The 26,137-nt window shown below is 37.6% G+C and overlaps 1 protein-coding gene across 3 annotated transcripts; it reads left to right on the top strand.

Annotated features, from left to right (window-relative positions):
• Positions 1-619: 619 nt before the first annotated feature.
• Positions 620-23,863, top strand: LOC124377147 (nesprin-2-like). 3 transcript variants are annotated; one of them, XM_046836501.1, is made up of 22 exons: positions 620-740; positions 4,013-4,911; positions 5,811-5,990; positions 6,689-6,844; positions 7,105-7,331; positions 7,771-9,820; positions 10,568-10,899; positions 11,235-11,379; positions 11,477-11,677; positions 11,803-12,056; positions 12,148-12,298; positions 13,036-13,179; positions 13,419-13,559; positions 14,386-14,568; positions 14,719-14,856; positions 16,706-16,891; positions 17,325-17,447; positions 17,558-17,740; positions 18,616-18,690; positions 18,937-19,040; positions 21,843-21,920; positions 22,022-22,444. In XM_046836501.1, exons 1-21 carry the CDS (start codon positions 620-622, stop codon positions 21,862-21,864), a joined length of 6,015 nt encoding a protein of 2,004 aa, XP_046692457.1. In that variant the 3' UTR covers positions 21,865-21,920; positions 22,022-22,444. The 3 variants fall into 3 exon arrangements, with proteins under 3 accessions (XP_046692457.1, XP_046692458.1, XP_046692456.1); XM_046836502.1 differs by lacking the exons at positions 620-740; positions 22,022-22,444 and adding exons at positions 23,206-23,277; positions 23,799-23,863 and having other exon boundaries at positions 3,862-4,911; XM_046836500.1 differs by lacking the exon at positions 620-740 and having other exon boundaries at positions 3,862-4,911.
• Positions 23,864-26,137: the final 2,274 nt, after the last annotated feature.

The following is a 26,137-nucleotide window of genomic DNA, read 5'->3' as shown; positions in this document are numbered from 1 at the left end:
ATGTTTTGCAAAATCAAAGAGTTGATACAACAAAAGATCTTAATGTCAGAAGTGTTTCTTATCAGCTACACACTGTATCAATAGATTATGACACAGAAGAGAAACAAGAAACAACAAACCAAAATGCCAAACTCACAAATGACCCAGAAACTATGCAGGAGATATCAGAGGAGGACAGCGTCAAGTTTAGACAAGAAATTGAATACACATGTGCTGAAAGTGATATTTCACATGGTCTAGTACCGGAGATTCTTCAAATGTCTAGAACAGATATAGAACAGAAACAGGTCAATCCAGAAGAAGATCATATCATGCTCAGACAGGAGACTGAACCCACAAACAGTGATGCTGATGTTTTGTTGAATCAGACACCTGATGTAACCCAACCTGAATCTGGGACACTGCACATGGACAGTGAAAACCAAAGTAGCACTGGGACTGTAACAGTCTCTAAATACAATCTGAATGTTGATGAGTCTGCACTGATACCTGATGGGCAGCAGACAGTGGATTTTTCAAAGCTGAAGATGATAATGATTTCAGTTCTGAAAATCCTATTGACAATGTATCAACCCTTAATGCAACCATAACTCAAAGTGAAGCGGATCTTAGTGAGTCAATGGACAGTCTTGAGAAAACTCAACCAACCTCACTTACAGAATCAATGCAGACACCTCAGCCTGAAAATGCTCATTTCCAACAACTCCAAACCCCATTAAGTGTAGAAAAAACCATTGAAGATAGGAATTTGTCGAGTCAACATTTTTTTAGGAGAGCAGTCCCAAAGAAGAAAAATGACCCAGATACAAAATTAAGATTAGTTGATTTTTCAAACACTACACTAGCAGATGATCCTGACATTTCTAGAAAAGAAATCAACTTGGTAAATCAGATATCTGCTACTTACCAGCCTGACACCTCTTTGGTACAAATGGACAGTGATAACCAAAGAAGCCTTGGTGCTGCAAAAGTTTGTACCGTTATTCTGGATGTTGCTCAACCAGTATTAGAGCTTGAGAGGAACCAGTCATCTGTTAATAATGAATTTGATCCTGACAATTCCTCTGCTAAATCAGAGGAAATTAAATGGCAAAAAATGAAGTCTAATGAGGATCGTATGCAGTCACTTGAAAGTCTAGAGGAAATGCAGCCTTACCTACAAACAGATTCAGTGCAAATAAGTCAGTCTGAAAAAGCTCATCTTTCAAAATTTCAAACCCCTGTTGCTATAAAAGATTCATGTGGAGATGAAGTTGTGTCACCTTATGAAGCTTTTAAATTATCAGACAGAGATTCTATAAATGTAGATGTGCTGCAACATCAGGCAGTTCATACAATAGAATCTGAAGCAATAACCTTTTCCTGTGAGCAAAATTCTGTATCTATAGACCAGGAAAGGCAAGAGAGACAACAAACTGCAGTTAGAAATTACAAAAGTACAAATAAGTCGGATAGTGAGCAGGCCAAAGCAGAAGATCTTGATTCTAAAGACACAACACAGGGTGCATTGGAAGAAGAGGATGTATTGCAAAATCAGAGAGTTGATACAACAAAACATCTTAATGTCAGAAGTGTTTCTAATCAGCTACACACTGCATCAATAGATTATGACACAGAAGACAGACACGAAACAACAAACCAAAATGCCAAACTCACAAAAGTACCAGAAACTGAGCAGGCGATATCAGAGGAGGACAGCATCAAGTTCAGACAAGAAATTGAATACACACATGCTGAAAGTGATATTTCACATGGTCTAGTACCGGAGATTCTTCAAATGTCTAGAACAGATATAGAACAGAAACAGGTCAATCCAGAAGAAGATCATATCACGCTCAGACAGGAGACTGAACCCACAAACAGTGATGCTGATGTTTCTCATGGACCAGAAATTCTTAAAACGTCTACAACTGAAATTGATTTGTTGAATCAGACACCTGATGTAACCCAACCTGAATCTGGGACACTGCACATGGACAGTGAAAACCAAAGTAGCACTGGGACTGTAACAGTCTCTAAATCCATTCTGAATGTTAATGATTCTGCAGTGATACCTGATGGGCAGCAGACAGTGGATTTTTTCAAGGCTGAAGATGATAATGATTTCAGTTCTGAAAATCCTATTGACAATGTATCAAACCTTAATGCAACTATAACTCAAAGTGAAGCGGATCTTAGAGAGTCAATGGACAGTCTTGAGAAATCTCAACCAACCTCACTTACAGAATCAATGCAGACACCTCAGCCTGAAAATGCTCATTTCCAACAACTTCAAACCCCAGTAAGTATAGAAAGAACCATTGAAGATAGAAATTTGTCAAGTCAACAAGCCTTAGTGTTACCTGTTAAGCATGTTACAGACATGGACCTACTGAAAAATCAGGAAATTGATATAACAACTGAGATGAATACTGGATCTGTTTGCTATAAAAAAGCCCCTGTATCTCCAGATCAGCAGCAACAACAAGGGAATGAGAGAGCAATCCCATTTGAGAAAAATGAACCAGATACAGAACAGGGCGAAGTTGATTTTTCAAACACTACACTAGCAGAGGTTCTTGACATTTCTAGACAAGAAATTGACTTGTTAAGTCAGATATCTGATACAAACCAGACTGACACCTTTATGACACACATGGACAGTGATAACCAAAGTAGCCTTGGTGCTGCAAAAGTTTATACCATCATTCTTGATGTTGATCAACCAGTGTTAGAATCTGAGAGGAACCAGTCATCCGATGATAATGAATTTGATCCTGACAATTCCTCTGCTAAATCAGAGGACTTTAAATCAGAAAGAACAAAATCTAATGAGGATCGAATGCAGTCACTTGGGAGTCTAGAGGAACTGCAGGCTGTCAAACAAACAGATTCAGTGCAAACAAGTCGGACTGAAAATGCTCGTCTTAAACAAAACCAAACTCCTGCTGCTAAAAACGATTCCTATAGAGATGTAGATGTATCACATCATGAAGCTTCTAAATTATCAGACAGAGATTATACAGATGCAGATGTGCTGCAAATTCAGGCAGCTCCTACAGAAGAATCTGATGCCATAATTATTTCCTATCAGCAAAATACGTTACCTGTAGATCAAGAAAGAAATAAGCGACAACAGACAGCAACTAGAAAAGACAAAAGTACAAATATGTTGGATAGTGAGCAGGCCAAAGCAGAAGTTCTTGATTCCACAGACACAACACAGGGTGTATTGGAAGAAGAGGATGTGTTGCAAAATCAGAGAGCAAATACAGCAAAAGATCTTAATGTCAGAAGTGTTTCTTATCAGCTACACACTGCATCAATAGATTATGACACAGAAGAGAAACAACAAACAACAAACCAAAATGCCAAACTCACAAATGACCCAGAAACTACTCAAGAGATATCAGAGGAGGACAGCATCAAGTTCAGACAAGAAATTGAATACACACATGCTGAAAGTGATATTTCACATGGTCTAGTACCAGAGATTCTTCAAATATCTAGAACAGATATAGAACAGAAACAGGTCAATCCAGAATATCATATCACGTTCAGACAGGAGACTGAACCCACAAACAGTGATGCTGATGTTTCTCATGGACCAGTATCAGAAATTCTTAAAATGTCTACAACAGAAATTGATTTGTTGAATCAGACACCTGATGTAACCCAACCTGAATTTGGGACACTACACATGGACAGTGAAAACCAAAGTAGCACTCGTACTGTAACAGTCTCTAAATCCATTCTGAATGTTGATGAGTCTGCAGTGATACCTGATGGGCAGCAGACAGTGGAATTTTTAAAGCTGAAGATGATAATGATTTCAGTTCTGAAAATCCTATTGACAATGTATCAACCCTTAATGCAACCATAACTCAAAGTGAAGCAGATCTTAGAGAGTCAATGGACAGTCTTGAGAAAACTCAACCAACCTCACTTACAGAATCAATGCAGACACCTCAGCCTGAAAATGCTCATTTCCAACAACTCCAAACCCCATTAAGTATAGAAAGAACCATTGAAGATAGAAATCTGTCAAGTCAACAAGCTTTAATGTTACCTGTCAAGCATGTTACAGAAATAGACGTACTCAAAAATCAGGAAGTTGATAAAACAACTGAGATGAAAACTGGATCTGTTTGCTATAAAAAAGCCCCTGTATCTCCAGATCAGCAGCAACAACAAGGGAATGAGAGAGCAATCCCAATTGAGATAAAGGATCCTTGTACAGAACAGGGCGAAGTATATTTTTCAAACACTACACTAGCAGAGGTTCTTGACATTTCTAGACAAGAAATCGACTTGTTAAGTCAGATACATAAAAATGCTGATACAAGGGGGTATAAAACAGGAACCACAATAAATGAGGATGATCGTATGCAGTCAAAAGATAGCCTTGCAAAAATGCAACCTGCCACAATTACAGAATCAGTGCGACCATGTGACACTGACAAAAATGCTCATTCTCAAATTTCAATGAAAAAGTCAAGTAAAGATCAGACAAGTGAAGAAGATCAAAGGATGTTTGAGACATCAAACTCCCAAACAATAAGTGGAGAAAGCTCTCTGCATCATCAGACAACTAGCACAACTCATACAAATGCCACTGACACAACACTGAGTTCATCCATAGAAAACAATCAAAAAGATACAGGAAAATCCATGAATGCCTTCAGTTTGGATGGTAAACCAACAGATGGTATTGAAAGTAAAGATGGCATGGATTTCCTAGAGAATACGGAAAGACAGCTGAGTGATACATTCCATTGTTCTAATTCAGAGGACATTGCAGAGACATTCAGAGCTGACCCTGAGTCAGCAATAACTACTTCAGTACCATCGCAGCTGGAGTTAGGCATCCATTCAGAACAAGCAGGATTAAAGGAACAGGCCAAGGATTCGGACACCGTTGACTGCTTGCAGGTATTTTCACATGCATTACCCTTCATTTGCTTTACATTGCTCATTCATTGCTACTGTGATCTTTAATGACAGTGGAAACAGACCAAAAAATTCATTTTATTGGTTTGACATTTAGAAGTCTTTTTTCTTAAGTCAGAATTATATTAGGTGATGCTGCAGCTATATTTAAATAATTCTCTGAAAAGGTCATTTTAAATAAATGACAAACATTTAGAGGATGAATATCATTTTTGGTATTCAGAAGTTTCCAGGGAAGTACCTATTAAAATAAAAATAATCTCTGATTGGCATTTCCTGTGGTAGTGTTGCTGTTTCTAACTGTGTCACTGATAATGCCAAATATAAAAGTATAATGGTTTGGTATTTAATTATTAACATTTAGTAAAGGTAAAAAGGGGAGTATGCTGGAGCTTTTCTTTTCTAAAATATTCATAGTTTCATGTGGTCAGTCTTCTAAATTGTACTCTGTTTTTTGTTGTTGTTTTTTCGCACTTATACATTGTTAATTATGTGTTTATTGTGTAACTACAGCATAAATTATTTACACCTTCTTTCATCAAATGTGTGTACATAGAGTTTGTTCAACTTGAAACATTTGCTTAGTTTGGTTTTCATTGTTGTATATCAGCTGTCAGTTAATTCATGGAAATGCAGGACATATTATATTATATGCAACAACTTGTTGTACAGACCTGCAGCGCAGCTGTTGTCTAGGTTGCTCAAGGCAGACCACGCCCCACAGGGAAGATCTAACTCTAAACAAAGAGTCATTCCTGTTTCAGTTGCCACCGAAGTATACACATTTGCACATGTTGAGCTTGAACAGAACTCTCACCTTAAAAAAAGCAGTGAGCTTTACTTTTTTTATACAAACATGTTTACTGTTATTTAATGCTTAGCTGGAAGAAATGTCCAAAGCCAAAACAAATGAAAGAAAAGGAGGTCAATGTGAAGGTTTCCACTCCAGCTACAAGGAAACAAGGACAGTAAACCAGCCTGCTCAAGGATTAGCACTGGATACATTATTGGATATCAGCACAAATATCCAGCATGTAACGGATATCACTGATGTTTCCACGGTAAGTCTGAATGTCTGTTGTAGTCTGTTTTTCATTGTGTCCATCCAACATGGTTTTAATGGTTAATGCAGAATGTCTTACAAGATAGATATGTTTTGCTCCGATATAGTGTAATGAAAGGAACATTATGATGTGCTTCTTAGACAGCATTAGCAAGCTGTGAAGTGTCTGAATTACGATGATTAAATATCTACTAGTAGCTCTGAGAACGAGAATGCACAGGAAGCAAACTGGCACTGAGGAAAGACTACATTTACATTTAAATTTACATTTAAGGAATTTAGTAGACGCCCAAAAGTGCGTTGAGTCTCTATCAATAATTAGATCAACACTGGTTAATTAGGTTCAGACTTAAGATACCATGGGCCTAAAATGCTTTGAAGAGGAAATATAGCATTTGTAAAAAATAATAAACAGACATAAAACAAACTGGGAAAAAGTGCTGGTTTAAGAGTTTTAGGAAGAGGTAGGTCTTTACCCATCATTTGAAGATAGGCAGTGAGTTATCCATTCGGACATCTGGGAAAGTTCTTTCCCCTTCCTTGGTGCCAGTACAGAGAAAAGTCTGATAGATAGTGGGACCAGTCAAACAGTGCTAGATGATCTCAACGCCCAAGATTTCCTGTGCCCAAGTAAAGTCAAGCTTTCAATATGTACAGTGTTTGTCATTATCATAATATTATTATTTTTTTATTTAGGTATATCAGTCTAGTGAAGCAACCTGGCTTTTAGAGCCATCAATTACAGAATTGGAGAACCAGCTAGAAAGAGCTGTTCTTAGGATTCTGAAATGTCGTTACCACCCAGCCCAGCTAAGCACTGAATTAATGAACCAGCAACTTCAGGAAGCAGAGGTATGTTTGTTTATGTATTTCCCATGTTTATAAATCAAGAATGTGATAAGACATGGCCACTGGGAATAGCATGGAGAAGCTCTTCCTTGCTGTGCATGTTTCAGCCTGTGCATCATGTCATACAATTACCCGAAATATTAAGAATCACTATGGAAAATGTTGCTTAGTCACACAGTAAAGCACCTCAACTTGCACACACAATGTTGTGTTTTTTTATATATAAGGTAGTAGTTATTTTAAATTTTGGTGTGTTTCTTCAGAACTGCAGACAATATGTTGCAGATCAGTTGGCTTCACGGTCTCAACATGGTGGCTCAGGTCTTTGCCAGAGTATGGCAGAGAGATGGAGTTCAGCAATGTTGGAAGCAACAGCCACGGTACAGATTAAAGAGGCCCAGTTACAACAGGTCACACAGTATCACCAACAAATACACGCCCTTCAAGATACACTTCAGGAACTGGAGGAAGAGTTAGATTCACTGAGCCTGTGAGAGTTTATATAATATTCAAATAATGTATAAATTAGCAGTATACACTGATCAGGCATAACATTATGACATTATAACATTATGACTGGGGAAGTGAATAACACTTATTATTGCTGCTTCATGGCACCTGTTAGGGGGTGGGATATATTAGGCAAGAAAAAAATGGGGAAGGATTTGAGTGAGTTTAACAAGGGCCAAATTGTGATGGCTAGACGATTGGGTCACTTGTGGGGTGTTTCCGGTTTGCAGTGTTCACTATCCATCAAAAGTGGTCCAAGGAAGGATCTGTTTTGGCAGCAAAAGGGGGACCAGCACAATATTAGGCAGGTGGTCAAAATGTTATGCCTGATTGGTGGCCATAAAGTTATGCATTGTCGGTGTACAGATGTGTATTGTATGTAGTATTAAAAATGTGTATTTGTTTCCTCGTTTATATAGAGCTGCTTTGAAAAGCAGTGTCCTTCAAGCAAAAAAGCTGCTTGCATTCCTTAAGCACATGGAGCAGAAGAAGAGCATGCTGGATGAACTGATGAATACATGTTGCAATGTGTCATCTTATTTAGGAGAGGCTGAGGGTCCAGTGGCATGCCTAATCCCAGTTAGGAATTTGCTGAAAAAGTGGCAGATTTTGGAAAGTACAGCAAACAGAACCTTAAGGCATGCCGAACATTGTATGTCAGAGGCTTCTATTCTAATGAAGGATGCTAAGATACTTCTGGGTGAAGTAGAGGTTTTGCATACATCTTCCCCATCTTCGACTCAGCTAAAAGACTGTCAAAGGGCCATACAGGAAATTATAACATTCTCGGATATTATGGAAAGAAATGAACGTTACCTGTACCTTCTTGAGCTCTCACAGGCTCTTTTCCAGTGTCCACTGGGGGAGAAGGAGAAGGAAGAAATTAGCGATGTTTTCCAAAATCTGAAATCTCAAATGGATTGTGCTCAGGAGAAACTTTGTACTTATGCTTACAGTCCCAGTGACCACTTACTGGCCCAAATCACTAGTACTATGAAAAGCTGGTTTGCTTGGGCAAAACAAACAGAGAACAGAATCACCAGGAAAAAGAAGTTATCTCTTTTCCCAGAGGAAGCCAGTCAGCAGGTTGACAGCATTAAAAAACTGGAGTCAGAAATATCTTCCAGGCAATTTAAATTGTCCTCTGTGGTTATGAAATTAAAAGAGGAGATTGCAGGATTCAGCCAGGTGGATTCTTCTCATATGTTATCTGCACTTCAGACCTTAGGGGACATCTACAGCAAGATTTTAGAAGAAGCAGAGAGGGTTGCTGCAGACCTGAACCAAATGTTGCATTCTAGACAGAGACTGGACATGCAGATTACAGATATTAGCACCTGGCTGGCTTCACTTTTAGAGAAAGAGTCCAAGAAAGCTGCAGCAATCCAGCTTGGAAGCTCTATCACAGACATGCGAGTGTGCCATCAAAAGCAAAAATCTACTTTAAAAGAAGCTGAAAAGCGGCTATCTATCATTCGGACACTTCTCGATGAAACAAAGAAAAATATTTATGGTCTAAGATTTGTAGACGCTTTTCACCTTATCAATAAACTTACCACATTGCAAGAGGAGATCAGCAGGGTTGTACAATGTAAGCAAACTGCATGTTGGGAACTGGAGGAGATCTTGCATGCCCAAGAATCTTCTGCAGAAGAATTTTCTACCATCCAGAAGAGTTTACGTCAAATAATAACTGACCTTGAGAAGCAAAGATACCCTGTATCACGAGACTCACTTGCTGCTTTTGCTCCTATAAGGCACATGCTGATAGAGCATCTTTCACAAGTTCTGGAAGTTCAACACTGCCAGGAGAATCAGAGGAAAGACTTTCTACGAACCATTCTGAGCTTACAAGAAAAAATCAGGCTGCTGGATCAGCAAAGCATTGAACATGAAGAATATCTGACTTCAAAAAAGCATTTGGAAAACCACTTTGAGGCAGTGAAAAAAAGAGTCCATCACATATCGGATAGCAGCAAAGATGCTGATAAACAAATACATATGAGTCACACCTTGCTGGTTGAGATACCCATGGTGAAAATATCATGTCAGAGAACAGCAGAGCAGCTGGAAGTCATTTCTGGTGACCTCTTCCCATCACAGGTGAACTCAGAGAGGCAAAAGATTCGCAGCATGCTGCAAAGTCTTACCGCATGGGAGCATTTTGTTTGCAGTGATGTTAAAAACCAGGAGGACTCCTTATTAGCTAACAGCCTTAGTAGTGTAAGAGAGCTAACCCCTCTAACTGAGCACTTTATGAAAGTTGAAGAACAGCTAAAGCAGAACAGCTGCCTTGATTCAAGTGACAAAGCCATTACCATAGCACTGCACAAATGCTTGACACTTGAGAGGTCAGTGGTATCTGGACTGCGAGTGTTGGAGATGTGCAAAGACTGTAACGCTATTGAAGACTACGGAAAAACCGCCAACATAGGAAGAAGTTGTTTAAATGCCTGTACAATGCAGAGGGTAAATGCTTTTATATTTTGCAGAGAGATTAGATTGCTGCCTTTAATGTTTTATCCTGCGTATTTCTATTTCAATTTTTTGGATTCCACTCAACTATTTTTGTAGAAACATTAAAGTTTCATGTAATTAGTTCAATTGTACAATTTTTGTTAATTGCTCTTAGTGACCAGTATATTATGCACACTTACATTATATGAACAAAAGTATTGGGACGCATTACGTTGTAATGCGGAAGGATTAATTTTCCCTTCACGTTAACTAGGAAACCCAAACCTGTTCGATGTTGATAATGCATCTGTGCACAAAGCCAGCTCTATGAAGATGTGGTTTACATTGGTTAGAGTTGAAGAACTTTGACCTGAACCCTATTATATACCTTTGGGATAAAATGGAACACTGACTGCACCACAGGCCCCCTCAGAATACATTAGTACCTGCCATTACTATTGCTCTTGTGGCTTAATGAGCATATTCCCAGAATATTGGAGGTCATTATAAAAGCAAATGGGTAATCAGTGTGGAATGAGATATTTGGAAAGCAAATATGAATCTTATAGTCAGGTGTCCACAAACTTTTGTCCATATAGTGTAGCTTAACGTAGCTATAATGAGAACATTTATAACAGTGGCCCACTAATTTCAGGATGGATAAAATGGTTTTCATAGCAGCAGATGGTGCTATAAATCATATTGGTGACAGGGTATAGATTGTATTCTTTAAGTAGTACTTTCTGTGTGTTTCTTTAGGAAAACCTTCTTAAGGCTGAGGAGGCCGTGAAAGATTATCGCAGTGCTGTCCGACAAGCTGTTGGTTTCCTTCAGCAGATTGATGCTAAACTTTTGGTTCCATCTGCCATTTATAAAGACTCTAAAGCTGAACTAAACCATACTCAACATCTTCTTACTGATCTGACTAAAGGATTCCAGGATCACATGGCAGAATTACAGACACGATTGCCACCACAAGCTTGTTTTTCTCCTCAAACTGAGAAGCTCCACATCCAGGTTGTCAGCTACCTCCAAGTTACTGATGCCAAATTGAAAGCACAAGCTCAGGTCAAACTGGAGGCCCTTCAAAGGTATCCACATTGTTTGTTGTTACTATAGATTTTTTTTAATTGATCTAATGTACTTATGATTACAAACAAGACGAAAAGTAGAGTTAAAATGTTTGAGTTTGAGGTGTGAACTGGAGTTCAGGACAAAAAAGTCACATGAGCATGAGGTTTTTTATTTAGTGTTAGAATTCATATTTGATTCATATTTGTTTTTTTTTTCTTAAATAAAAACATAAGGAACAATAATTTTTGTTAGTTTGGGTTTAGATTCCAATACAACCACAGATACAAATAATTGGAGCACTATTTTGGGGATCCATAATTGTCAAAAATATTGTCTTGGGCTTCATTTTCAGGTGCTTATTGGAGCAGGCCAACCACACTAAACAGCATGATGACATGAACCACCTTCTTCAAAACTTTGACATCCAACTTTCAGAAAGTTTAAGTCTCAAACCGATTTCTTTAGAAGAGTGCAAAGACCAGTTTGAAAAAATCAAGGTGAGTTACATTTTTTTTTAAGCTACAGAAAATAGACATTATTCAAGACGAGGTTTTCACACAAATCATGATCAATTATTTATATGTGGAACTGTAGGTGCTTCAGGAGGATCTAGGTAACATGGGGACAAGGCTAGAGGATCTGAAACACAAATCTTCAATGTTGAACTGTAATGTAGAAGCAGAGAAAACACTGGGACATCTACAGAGACATTGGGTTTTGCTGCAGCAGCGGCTAGACACACTGAAATCCAGAGTGGCTCATACAGAAACACAGTGGAAGGAAATTATATTAAGAGTAAGTTATGGCAAAAAAAAAAACCAATGCAAAATTGCCTTAATAATGTTCTTAGCTGGGTGTAAGATTCTACAGAATGTAAGTATTAGAAGTACTGTGTTTATGCAAAACTATTTTGCTGTTAGATCAAGAGTTCCAGGGAAGCGCTGGACCACCTTCAACACAGTTTTTCTGAGATCTCCAAGATGAAGGGATCTCTTGGGAAGCTTCAAGAGATCATTGGACAAACCGAACAGCTCCAGTATGACTTGGACCAAGAACAACTAACTTTGGTTTCAATTCAACGCTCTGAATCACGGCTGCTGAGTGCCTTAAACATTCTCAATACTCCCAGTAAGACAGGCCAGGAACTGCAGTCACTTCTGAGTCGTTGTCGAAGGTATGGCCATACACAACCACACCTGCTTTTACAACAGTGTAAAACTTATTTTCCTGTAAAAAGAATGACTGATGTACATGTGTATTTCCAGCTTAAGAGAACAGAGTGGTGTAGTGAGACATGACATGCTGTCTGAGATCCAGGAGTGGGGTCGCATTCAGGAAGAACTGAAGGGATTGCAGCAGAGTGTGCTCTCTCTGTTGTCAGGCCTGCAGAGCCAGTTAGATACCAGCCATACTCGGGTTAGTGCTCCCTTTGTAAACACTATACTGCCACCCAATATGGAGCACAACAATGTATAAATAAATAAATATATATATATATATATATATATATATATATATATATATATATATATATATATATATATTTTTTTTTTTTTAATGCAAATGTAACTAATTTAAAATTTTTACCTCAGTTCAATTTATTTCAGTTCAGTTTAATTTGTATAGAGCTTTAAACAATGGACATTATCTCGAAGCAACTTTATAGAGATAAAGATGTTATGAACTTGAAATGTATAAGTTTAGTGCTTATAAGCTGGTTCCTTATAAAGTCATCCCTTCCTCATTTGGGTTATACCGACTGTCCATTTATTATAACCTCTGAGAGTGCACTAGTCAGCAGACCAATCAACCACAGAGCACAACACTGCTCCATTTTGCCTCCAGTGATCGGAAGTCTGTAAGGATGGTGATGAGATGAGAAGAATTATTAAATTGTGAACTAATGAATTAATATGCTATTGTTTGTTACTCTGGAATAGTCTTCAGTGAGTGTTAATGGCAGGTTGTAGCATTTATACCCAATGACCTGAGTTCCATAGAAACATGACTTTTAATTTATGGAGGTACAATTACCTAATTATTATTACTTTATTTTTAAAAGTAGAAGTTTGAAGGTTTTTTTATATTAACCAATGACATGAACTGCTGAATAATCTGTACCTGTTCATGGCAATCTGTCTTACTCTCTCTAGGAGTTTAGAGCAGAGCTAGACTCTCAGAATATCAGACTTCAAGAAATTATGGACAGGGCCAGGACTAAAAGCAATGACCCACCTCAAGAGATCCAGAAACTACATGGCCAAATCACTCTATCCCTGAAGGAAGCTAAGGACAAAGTATAGTGAAATCATTTTGTTTTTATGCTTATTTGGTGGTTATTACCTAATAGTTGATTGCATGTGTTTTGTATCAAGTGCAAGTGTAACCACACTATTACAGTAATGCTGAGATTTTTTTTTTTTAACATTAGATGATACACACTGCATTATGTAAAAATATACATGTACAGCAGTGCATATATATATTATAATTGTGTATAATTAGAAAGACTACCGGGGTATTTTTGGTGTTTTAGGTTGGGCAAGCTATGGAGAGAAGTGGCTCTCTGCAGAGAATGAGTGAGCATGTGGACAAAGTGACTGTGGGTTTAGTTGGTGTTGAGGCCCTGCTGCAGGAGAAGAGTGCCACTGTAAAAGAAGCTGAGAGCATACTCAAGGTTTGTACATACAGTGTGTGTGTATGTGTGTATGTGTGTGTGTGTGTTAATTTCATTTTAACAGGCACTCCGGCCATTAAATAAAAAACCTACCTGAAATAGTATAATTACACACTGGAGTAGTGCTGCTGTAATCGAGTATTCTAAAAATGAATTAATCGAATCAATCAATCAATTAATCGAGTAATCGGATAAGAAGTACTTTTTACATCAAACCATTTTCCCCCTATTCCTCTATTTTTTATTCTGCATCGTCTTCTGTGTTACCTGTCTGGAGCGCTCTAGAGTTTAGCAGGAGGTGCGTCAGTAATAATGGTCAGTGGAAAAAACTCAGTGCTCCTTGTTTATTTAAATAGATTAAACAAAGCTTTGAGGCAAATTAATTTGCTTTAAATAATTTTTGTATTGGAATTACTCAAGTTACTTGAGGAAATTATTACAGCCCTACACCGGAGGATAAATTATATTTTTAGCCACTTTGGCAGGTAATTTTATGTTGCACATTTAAAATAAAATGTTTTATATCTTAAAGTGTGTGAGGTGGTCTGGGAAAGACCTGACAGGTGTTTGTGTGGCTGAATTCTGAATTCAAAGGAAGGATGTCTTTAGATAGTATTACATTTCCCTTTACTTGAACTACGAGACCCAAAATTGTGTCAGAAGCCTTCTATAGATCTCTGAACACTTTTGCTATGAATTGGAACCCTGCCTGTACCCCAGACTTCTTCACACTACATATTACCTGCCATTACTATTGCTCTTGTGGCAGAATAAGAACATATCTTCTTATATTTTAAGTGTGTGGGTCATGTGTTCACATGTACAGCGGGTTTGGGATGAACTGGACCGGTGGCACGCACGGATCACTGAGCTAGAGGTTGAAGTTCAGGAACTAGCTGAGGAGCAGCCTGAGAGAGCTCACATTCTGATGGATGAGCTTACTAAACCCCTCCAGCTTTACCAGACTGTAGCCAAGCAGGCAGAACAGAGGACTGCCTTCATCAACAGAGTGAGTACATTTATATCCTGTCCTGTCATCATCCAACATAAGAGCTCACACGTCACCCCACACTGTCACCACAGAGGAAGTGGTTTTGTTACAGGGTTATATTTGATGTGGTTTCTTTAGCATAAATCTGTGTCTTTGTGATGAATTTAGATCCCTTCCTGTCTTCAAGACTATGAGGAGGTTCTGCATAGCTCTACATGCTGGTTGGCTGAGACTCAGTCCTGGCTAAAAACTCCTCAGACCTACACAACTGCCAAGTGTCTGCATAGCCATGCCAACTCTCTACAGGTCAGACCTCGGCAATTTAAAGCTCTCAAAGCAGACATCCAGATATGCATGTTCATGGGTGTTCCACTAGAATTATTTTCATTTTGTTTACCTAAAACTTTTTTTTAAAAGTGTTAGCAACTAGCATTACTGCATATTAACAGTATTTACTTTTTAAATGTGCCTTTTTAAAAAACCTTTGTGATAAGCTAATGCCTATAAATAAAAAAGGCATTACTTTATAAGTGGTTTTGTTTTACATTGGCATTTTACATAACTACTTTTGAGTAATGCTCTAGACTCTGATCAAATGTATACTTCTCACTGCAGTCACTTTTACCCATTGGTTTGTCAAATATTATAACAAATTAAAATAAATTGTTGTCATTTCACTTACCAAATTAGAGAGGCTAAATTGTCAAAATCTAGGCTCAAACCAGGGTTGGCGACATGAGAGGCAGGATCTCTTGCAGCTTGCTACAGGGAGGGAGTATGAACCCAAGTGCAGAGACAAACTCAACAGGTCGAATCTTTCGTGTTTTATTGGAAAACACGGAACACAAAGTCTGTGAGAGTAGTAATAATCATTTTACATTGAGACTTCTTATGCAACCACTGAGTCAATTTCAGTTTAATCTAGTAATTAGTCAGTTCTAACCATGTAGTTTATTAGCCATATCAAATAATCTTCAGAATCAATCCTAATCTATAAACAAATTCTGGTCTCACTCTGTCACTGCAGCACTGTGAGGGACTTATTTTTCTCTTTCTCATTGTCATTAGCCATTTTATGTCAGTTATTGTAATGTCAGATTTTTTTTTTTTTTTTATGATCTTGGAGCCCAAAGTACTAATTATAGGCTGTAGATCTGCGATTATATAAATTAGGGCAAACCAAGGGTTAGGCTGCATTCATTCTTACAGATTGGCATATTTTGACTGTCCATAAATAAAAATGTATTCACTCACTAAATATAATCACTAATTAATATAAATATAGTGATTTATTGACAATGTATCCAATTGACAATGAATCCAATGTAATCCAAACTAATGGGGGTGCAATTTGGATTCATCTATGTAGGCACCATGAAAGAAAATGTCCTTATTATGACACTTTCTGGAATGATTCTAAAAAGTTTTTAGAAATGAAAAATGGATTCTTGTGTAAAATATTTAATTTTTTAAATCTAACACCATGCTGATTTGCAGTTTTACAATTATATTAATTTGATAATATAATATAATAATAATACTGAAAATTGTAAACAAAAAATTGTAAAACTGCAAATTATAAAACAAGAATAGGAAATGTGCAACAATCTTGACTATGTAATATTTAAAATGCACTATTTACTGTTAAATGTAAGCATATTTGGAATAGTGATAGCAAATTCTTTTGAACAAAATGGCAGATTTTCTGTGAGTCTAATACCTTCTTTTGGAGCACATTTTCAGATGGAAACACAAATGGATTTGATCTAACGTAGATCATTAGATTTTAGCCAAATGTGTGTAGTCTGTGTCACACTGTGCACACATTAAAGCAAAACTGTGGCATGAAAAGAAATGATAAAATTTCTGAACATTTATTTCTACTTGCCACTGCTTGTCTTTGATAATTTCATTAGACCTTTTTATTCAATTAAAAAAGACAAATAAGCATTTCTACTGGTGCTCTTAGACTTTTGATCTCCACTGTAGGTAATTTGTTGTCTTAAAAAGTCGCGAAAGGTTCATAAAACTTGAGAGTGTTTCTCTGATTATGATTTATATTCACTATGGCTATTGGGTATTAAATTCTTATATCAGTCTTGAATCTGAAAAATGATTAGTTTGACTGAAGTTTAAGATGCTGTTTGGTTGGCAGGTGGTCCTAGATGAGTCTGAAAGAATGCAAAAGTCTTTAGAGACCTTTGGGGCTTCACTTCAGGAGATATCAGTTGTATTTGACACCAGCACTGAAGAGAGGAACCTTTTGCAGATCTGCAACGACATAAGCCACATGCAGCACATTGTTCTAGAGCCAATTTCTCAGCTCCAGCATGCAGCAGCAGTAAGTACCAAAGTGTCTGGTTTTTAAACAGATTTAAACAGCATGTATATTTTTATATGTAGTTATTGTTATACTTTTACAGTGCATTATCCAGTTGGCCAATGATATAACAGCATGCTGCATAAATTCTTGAAAATTCAGGTCAAGAGTTTTAGTTCACATCAAATATCAGAATTGGAAAAATGTGAATTGGCTATGGCATGGTTGTTGGTACCTGATGGCATGGTTGGGTTATTGCTGACCTTAAATCACACACATTCATACCTATAAGAGTTTAGACAGAACAAGTGCATGATGTAATGCATTTGACTGCCATGTAATTGGCTGACTGGATAATTGTTTGTATAAGCAATGGCACCATCGTTACTATTATGGCGTGCATAATTGAAGTAACTCATGCTATTTGTTGATAGACAGTCTTTTACCGTTATAGGAAATTGATGCAATTGAAGCGGAGGTGAAAACAATGGAGAAGAGTGTCACGAAGATCAAAAGTATCTTATCTACTGTAGAGACTGAGGAAGTACCACCGGAAGAGCATCTTCAAAACAGACAGGCAAATTCAGCCAATGCTATAAAATGATAGTTTGTTACTTGTAGTATGTGTAGTAATATGCTTCCTACTCATTGCATATACTCATAATGAGTTTGATTTTTTATCTTCAGGTAATCCTGGAAAACCTGCAGTCCATGCAGAGGACCTTAGCTGAAATTGAGAGGTGCAAGGATGATCTCGGTCTGCCCACAGGAGCTGAACACAGTCTCTTGGTTTTTCAGAGAGCTGAGCAGCTTCATCCACATATTCATGAGCTCCAACAGCTCACAGAGGAACAAAGCTCAGCATACAGGGTCTGTACTATTCTAATGATCACTGTGTGTGATTTACTGCTTTATTTAAAATCAAGGGGGAGATCTTGAACAAGATCACACAAGTAACTGTTTTTTGCAAAGAAAATAGTTTGAAAATGACTAAAAGTATTCTAAAAATATATTTTAAAAAATACATTAACTGTACATGTACATTTACATAAAATCTATTAATAAATGTTGCAGCAGATTTTTAAAATCAATAATATATGCATATATACGTGTGTGTGTGTGTGTGTGTGTGTGTGTGTGTGTGTGTGCGTGTGTCTGTGTCTGTGAGTGTGAGTGTGAGTGTGTGTGTCAATGTGCCAACAGCTTGTTAAGTCACTGGAGCGAGTTCAGTCAGTTATTACAGATTCTGACAAAAATATAAAATATGATAATGAAGCCCTGGAAGGTCACAACTTTTTTATGAAAACTATGTTTATCTTTTGGCATTAGCTCAGGTCTTTCAACCACATGTCTGTGTCCTTGGCAGTTTTGTTGATGCTGCTAGTGTTTGAGTCTCTTATCTTACATGAAAGCAGCCCTGTCCTTTAATAATGTTTTGGGCTAATAATAAATGAGTGATTAAAGAGATTCAGTAAATCTTATACAGTAATGATCATTAAAAACAAAACAAAAACTGGTACTTAATGTCTGGCAAAATCAGTATTAAAGAGATATGTAGTGTCTCTGTCTGTAATTTAACTATTAATAACTTAATTTTACAAGTCCACAAACATAAACAAAATCTATAAAGGTTAAGAATATTTGGTGAAGTACAAGATTTACTAAAGTATTTAAATTGGCATGTTATTATTTTAACCACCTTGGCTTCGTACAATAAATAAATTCATTAAAACTTTTTTTCATAGAATGCTATTGGTCACTCCCTGGCTCTTCTCTCTTCCTCTGATGGAGAAATTGGGTCCAATGATAGAGATGTGGTGGTGAGTTCAGCACCTAGTATCCTGCTAATCAATAAAATGCATGACTTAGCACATTTCAGATATTCTCAGATGTGCTTTGAATAGATGAATACAAATTGATGCAATCACCAAATCTCAGACAAAACCATTTCTGTGAATTGACTTCAAATGATGAGATATTTTAGTTTAGGAATGAATTTAAGACAATAAAGTTGGTGAATCAGTTAAAATTTTGGCCACAATTCTTTTTTTTAATTGCTTAATCAGGTGCCTATGGAACAATATACTCAAAGGAAGAGGATGATGATGATTATGAGGATGCAGGCAGCCACTCTTCATCCTCTGAGACTCTTACGAGCAGTGCTCCAGAGGTACAAGAGATCATCCTGTTTATGTTTAATTGGATAATTTGTCTTTAAATTCCTAGAAGTTTGTAACTTTTCAGTGCACTTTCCTCATTAGCCTATTCAGTTCTTTTTATGCTTTTCATTTTCCATATTTTGTGTCTGTAGGAACACAAAATAGAACTTTATATTTTTCTTTCTCATTGACTTACAGTTAGATGTCTGTCTTGACTAATGGCATCTTTCTTTTTTATGGGTGAATTTTTTTTTCAATCATTTGCTTTGTACATTTTAAAAAGATTTTATCCAAATGTCCTCTCTTAAACAATTTTTCCATTTCTTTTTTAAAAAATGAGTCAACAATATAATTCATACTTCTATAAATCATAATTCATACATGCTTTATCACTAATGTATGGTAAGTAAAACAGTTATCAGTAACTTTTAACAACTAAAACAATTTTTTAAAACACTGTTTATATATATATATATATATATATATATATATATATATATATATATATATATATATATATATATATATATATATACAGTGAGGAAAATAAGTATTTGAACACCCTGCTATGTTCTCCCTCTTAGATATCATGGAGGGGTCTGAAATTGTCATCGTAGGTGCATGTCCACTGTGAGAGACATAATCAAAAAAAAATCCAGAAATCACAATGTATGATTTTTTAACTACAGTGGAACCCGGGTATGTCGATGTCCTAGGGGGTCGCCGAAAAGCATTGAGATAACCGATGATCGAGATAAACGAAAATCAATATGGCGGCAATATATTAACGTGCTTGAAATTTCTTTATGTACATGATGTGCGTTAATAAATGAGAATGTGCATGCACGTGTTTTTGGAGGGTTTTTTTACACAACAGCGTTGCTGCGATTTGTTTGATAAAGGCCTGCTATAAAAATGTACATACAGTACATGTTTGTTAACTGTCAGGAATCCTCTTCGGCATGGCAGCTGTTTTCTGGGCCGCTTTCTCTGAAGCTCCCGGCTTCAATCGTGCACATATGGTGCTCGTTTAGCATCATCACCAGCTCCTATTTAAACTTCCACACTCTCACCATAACCGATTAAAAAATGCTTAGACAAAGCGAGAATTTGGCAGTTCCACTTCGACGTTGACTTTATGTCGAGTTAACCGAGGTCGAGATAAGTGGGTTCCACTGTATTTATTTGTATGATACAGCTGAAAATAAGTATTTGAACACCTGAGAAAGTCAATGTTAATATTTGGTACAGTAGCCATTGTTTGCAATTACAGAGGTCAAACGTTTCCTGTAGTTTTTCACCAGGTTTGCACACACTGCAGGAGGGATTTTGGCCCACTCCTCCACACAGATCTTCTCTAGATCAGTCAGGTTTCTGGCCTGTCGCTGAGAAACACGGAGTTTGAGCTCGCTCCAAAGATTCTCTATTGGGTTTAGGTCTGGAGACTGGCTAGGCCACGCCAGAACCTTGATATGCTTCTTACAGAGCCACTCCTTGGTTATCCTGGCTGTGTGCTTCGGGTCATTGTCATGTTGGAAGACCCAGCCTCAATCCATCTTCAATGCTCTAACTGCGGGAAGGAGGTTGTTCCCCAAAATCTCGCAATACATGGCCCCGGTCATCCTCTCCTTAATACAGTGCAGTCGCCCTGTCCCATGTGCAGAAAAACATCCCCAAAGCATGATGATACCACCCCCATGCTTCACAGTAGGGATGGTGTTCTTGGGATAGTACTCATCATTCTTCTTCCTCCAAACACGTTTAGTGGAATTATGACCCAAAAGTTCTATTTTGGTCTCATCTGACCACATGACTTTCTTCCATGACTCTGGATCATCCGAATGGTCATTGGCAAACTTAAGACGTGCCTGGACATGTGCTGGTTTAAGCAGGGGAACCTTCCGTGCCATGCATGATTTCAAACCATGATGTCTTAGTGTATTACCAACAGTAACCTTGGAAACGGTGGTCCCAACTCTTTTCAGGTCATTGACCAGCTCCTCCCGTGTAGTTCTGGGCTGATCTCTCACCTTCCTTAGGATCATTGAGACCCCACGAGGTGAGATCTTGCATGGAGCCCCAGTCCGAGGGAGATTGACAGTCATGTTTAGCTTCTTCCATTTTCTAATGATTGCTCCAACAGTGGACCTTTTTTCACCAAGCTGCTTGGCAATTTCCCCGTAGCTCTTTTCAGCCTTGTGGAGGTGTACAATTTTGTCTCTAGTGTCTTTGGACAGCTCTTTGGTCTTGGCCATGTTAGTAGTTGGATTCTTACTGATTGTATGGGGTGGACAGGTGTCTTTATGCAGCTAACGACCTCAAAAAGGTGCATCTAATTTAGGATAACAAATGTAGTGGAGGTGGACATTTTAAAGGCAGACTAACAGGTCTTTGAGGGTCAGAATTCTAGCTGATAGACAGGTGTTCAAATACTTATTTGCAGCTGTATCATACAAATAAATAGTTTAAAAGTCATATATTGTGATTTCTGGATTATTCTTTTTAGATTATGTCTCTCACAGTGGACATGCAACTACGATGACAATTTCAGACCCCTCCATGATTTCTAAGTGGGAGAACTTGCAAAATAGCAGGGTGTTCAAATACTTATTTTTCTCACTGTATATCCACTTTTGAATATTGCAGAACATGTTTTTTCAATATTCCAATGACTGATGCTGTCTTCTTCAGCTGTTCTGCTATCTCTGACGAACTCTCCACTTTAAAGATCCACCAATCTTTATTCTTCTGTTTTAACAACCTGTTTCAATTGTAGTGCTTTACATACTAAATTCAATTTATCATGAACCCAGGACCCAGATGAAATTTCAGTAGGAGAGAATCCTGATAAAACAAGTCCAGCCGCTGTGGTCCAAGTGTCTGTTACTAAGGTAATTTTCATATGAATTGTGTGAGTTGAGCATTAGTACCTGTTTCGTAGAGTTCTTCGTCATATGCTCTTAGTCTTAAACCCTGAAATTTCAATCTACAGAAATCATTCACTGGAGCAGAAAGGTCAGCAGAGACTAAACTAGAAAGTGCTATTTCACCTACACAGCTTGAAACAACTGTTTTAAATATAACGAACGGCCGGTCAGTTGAAGGTGGTACAGCTTGTGTGCCTGTGACAACTCCAGAGAGAATATTACTTTTGACAGTTGATCCTGCTGCACAACTTAACATGCCAAATAAAGAAATCAAGGAAACGCTGAAGGGCATTAATTATTCAGGAACAACAGAGATGAAAAATAATAAAATGAACAAAAAACAGAGGAGGTAGGGACATCTGCTCTAAAACCACGACTTGTTTGTAAAAACAAGGATGTTGTGAAAATAAAGACTGAATTTGCAATTCAAGAACTATTAACTGACCAAGTTGAAGCCTCTGAATCCAAATCTATCGAGAAAGAAAATATGACATATACTGTGGTCAGTGATGACCAAATGCCATCTGAGACTACACAGTCTACACTGGAAACAGTTCCTAGACATTCTTCACTGGAAACAGTTCCTACACATTCTTCACTGGAAACTGTTCCTACACAGTCTACACTGGAAACAGTTCCTACACATTCTACACTGGAAACAGTTCCTATACAGTCTTCACTGGAAAGAGTTCCTACTCAGTCTACACTGGAAACAGTTAATACACAGTCTACACTGGAAACAGTTCCTACACAGTCTACACTGGAAACAGTTAATACACAGTCTACACTGGAAACAGTTCCTACACAGTCTACACTGGAAACAGTTAATACACAGTCTACACTGGAAAGAGTTCCTACACATTCTTCACTGGAAACAGTTCCTACACATTCTTCACTGGAAACAGTTCCTACACAGTCTACACTGGAAACAGACACTGTCTCTCAGGAGAACAAAGCACTGGTAAATTACGTTTGTGGATTTTGAATAATGTGTTTTGTAAGAAATTATAACTTACTTTTTTGCATTGTTTAAAACATGATAAGGTAAATCAGTCCACTTTGTGTTGCTTTTTATCTTCATTTTCTGACTGTAATCTAATGTAGAGACTGTATATTATTTGCTCAATGAAAGAAAAAATGCTTTGGGCTGTCAGATTCAGCTGCTCAGTTCTCCTGGCTTCAAGAGCTCTCTCTTCAGCCATCCAGTCTGTTTTTAGCAATTTGCCACTGTATTGTTCTGTTTACTCAGGAACAAGATGAGACTCCAGTAGATGAAGCTCCTGCTGAAACTGCCACTGTGGTTCAAGTGTCTGTCACTAAGGTACTGATTACAGATTTCTTTTTTTAGTTTGTATTAATTGAATATTATTTAAAGTTTTTAGAGAGTCGTGTGGTACTGGCTACTGTGCCCCTCAAAACTGAGACTAAACAAGCAATGGAGAAGCCTGATGGATGGACTCAAAATGATGCTTTGAAACCAGAGCAGTTAATGGAATCTGCAAAACCTGGACTAGTTAGTACAGACGATGATATTTTACATACAGGGACTGAGTCAGACTTTCAGAAAATTTTGAAAGAGTCCAAATCCAAATTTACTGTGAATGAAACAGTAGGAAACTCCGCAGTTAGTGAAGACCAACAGAGAGTCTCATTCTTTACTGCGGTGCCTTTATTGGACACAACCACTTTTCCCCAGGAGAATACACTAGTGGTATACTAATTGATTACACTTAATGTTTCTTACATATTTCAACATTAACAGATACTGCATTGCTTTTAGTTGAATACATTCATTCCAGAAATAATCAACATTTGTTTCATCTATTTCGATTTCCTCTACAGCAGGAAGTGCAGAAGGAACTGCGAGAGCAGAGAGATCTGATAGAGGTCATTGCTTGCCACAGTACTAGCTCTAGTCTTGAGCAGAAGGACCAGACAGAATCTCAGAAACATGCAGGGTATGACACTACTCCATTCCTTTTTCAGGCAGGTCCTGGACTTGCTTTTAGAATCTATCTAGTGGTTGATTAGCTATGTTTTCAATAAGCTGATAAAAGGTACCACAGACGATCCACAATTCATGCTCTCTTTGTTCAGATCCATGAATGGGAGCCAGTATATTCCTAAGCAGGCAATGGAGATGGAGAGGGACGTGACCTGGGTGCAGCTTCTACCCAGACTGGACCTTCTGCTTAACTCTATAAACACTGAGGAGGACAGAAGTAAATTAGAGGTCAGTGTCAATCTTAAATAAAAACTCTAAATGTGTGAAACACTAGTCTACATTGGTTGTAGTAAAAACCCAAATTAACTTTAAATGAATCTGTTTAAGAGATATGAAACAAACAATGAGATGGAGCTGTCAAATCTAATATGATAGATTACAAAATTGGAGTGCTACAGAAAAACAAATAAATAGGCATACATTCACATACAATTACTATTATTTAGCATTGAATGCATTTTGTCTCTGCAATTTTAATAAATGTTTGTTTACTTTCTATACATTAAATGAAAGACTTAATTATGCTGTTTTCACCTCTTCTTAAAGAATTGCCGAAAAAGAGTTCATATTCTATGTCTTTCTCTTTAGGTGAAAAGTATAGCCGAGCATGAAATCATTAGTGATGCTCTATCACCTATCACCCAGGAACTGCAGTGGTGTGCTGAGCGACTTCAGCTTATTCATCACAAGGTGCTCACCCTGGCCAATCCAGTGAGTTTGAGAATGTCTAATGACAGAAATAAGAACAATGTCTTAAATTATACCTCATTAAGAGGACATGCAGATCTTATACCCCACATTTAAATATACACAACTTTATTTGTTAGATTAGATATAACATTATGTTCACCTATATCAAAAGTATGATTCATTATTTCATGCAGGCTGGTATTGTTCAGTCTGAGCTGTGTGAGGCCTTGACTGCTCTGAGTCACACACTCTTTAGAGTCACACACACACTTCAGTCCTCATCAGAACTGAGCAGAGAGACCATTCAGCTCCAACTGCTTAATATGCAGGTATCATAATATGCCACATCAGATAGATATTCTAATCAAAATGTTATTCATATTTTAGTTACTATAGTTTGACTCCACTCTACTTCTCAGTGTCTGTCATCACAGCTGACTTCTATAAGTGGTATGATAAGCAGCATGGGATTAGAGGTCACTGTCTCTGAGGACTCGGATGCAACTTCTTGCCTGGAGCGGATCACTAGCTGTATATCTTCTATTCAGAGAGCCTTGTTATTCCAAGAGGAGCTGCAGAGTAGGCAGCTTGGTCATTCTCCACAGCTTCAGGTTTGTCTTTCATATGCACCAACAGTGTTTTAGAGGTCTAGATGCTTCAGTATAAGTAATTCTATTTTATGTTTTATAGATTGCAGAGCAGTTGCTTGAAAGTCCAGTATCTGTATTGGAGGCCAAAGGACCACAGCATAGCAAATTGGCCAGCTTCATTCCAGATTTGTCCAGCCTACAGGTACATTGTCAATCTCATTCCTACTTGCACAAGGTAATCATAGTATTGCTAACTAATCTCTATTGCGATGTGTTCTCAGGGTGTGCAGGGTAAGATGTGGAGTTCAATTCGAGAGGAAAAGAGGACAGAAAAAGAGATTTCAGCACTTCATCGTTGTTATCAGGCTAATGTACAGGGACTAAAAGATCTGTTGGAACTGGGCTCAGAGCGACTTCAACACGGCCAAGTCACACATCAGCACAACAGCAGCCAACTTCAGAGCCTTCTCAGAGGGCACAAGGTACACACACGCTGCATTTGCAGAAAACAATTTTGAAACAGCTCATAGCACCTTCTAAACATTTTTACTCTAGACCAATATCTAGGCTTCACACCAGACCTCTGTGCGGCAACATCAGCATTTTGTATGCACCACTATGCTTGAGCTCATCATATCTTATACCGATCAAATTATGGCAAAAATGTCACCTATAATTGCAAACCCATGTTTAAACAGTTTAGAAATGCATCAAATGTTGACCTTTAGTGTGATAGACTTAGTGTGAAATTTATCACAAAAATATTTTATGACCCAAAAATGTACAACATAAGTTGATGGAGCATAAGACATTTAGCTGGAAATTCTATTTTCAAAAAGCTAGGTAATTGGTTTTATTCAACAGAATAGCTAGGGCACACAAAAATGCTGATGTGG

This window comes from Silurus meridionalis, chromosome 23, assembly GCF_014805685.1.
Source record: "Silurus meridionalis isolate SWU-2019-XX chromosome 23, ASM1480568v1, whole genome shotgun sequence".
Lineage (NCBI taxonomy): Eukaryota > Metazoa > Chordata > Actinopteri > Siluriformes > Siluridae > Silurus > Silurus meridionalis.
Note: the sequence above shows the minus strand (reverse complement) of the source record. Positions and strands in the feature narration are given on the sequence as shown.

Excerpts from the sequence above, each read along its gene's own strand:
- LOC124377147 (XM_046836502.1), top strand. The coding sequence starts at position 3,892 with ATGGACAGTCTTGAGAAAACTCAACCAACCTCACTTACAGAATCAATG. Across the intron at positions 5,991-6,688 it reads ATATCACTGATGTTTCCACG|GTATATCAGTCTAGTGAAGC; the intron begins GTAAGTCTGAAT and ends TTTTTTATTTAG. Across the intron at positions 11,678-11,802 it reads GGAAGGAAATTATATTAAGA|ATCAAGAGTTCCAGGGAAGC; the intron begins GTAAGTTATGGC and ends TTTTGCTGTTAG.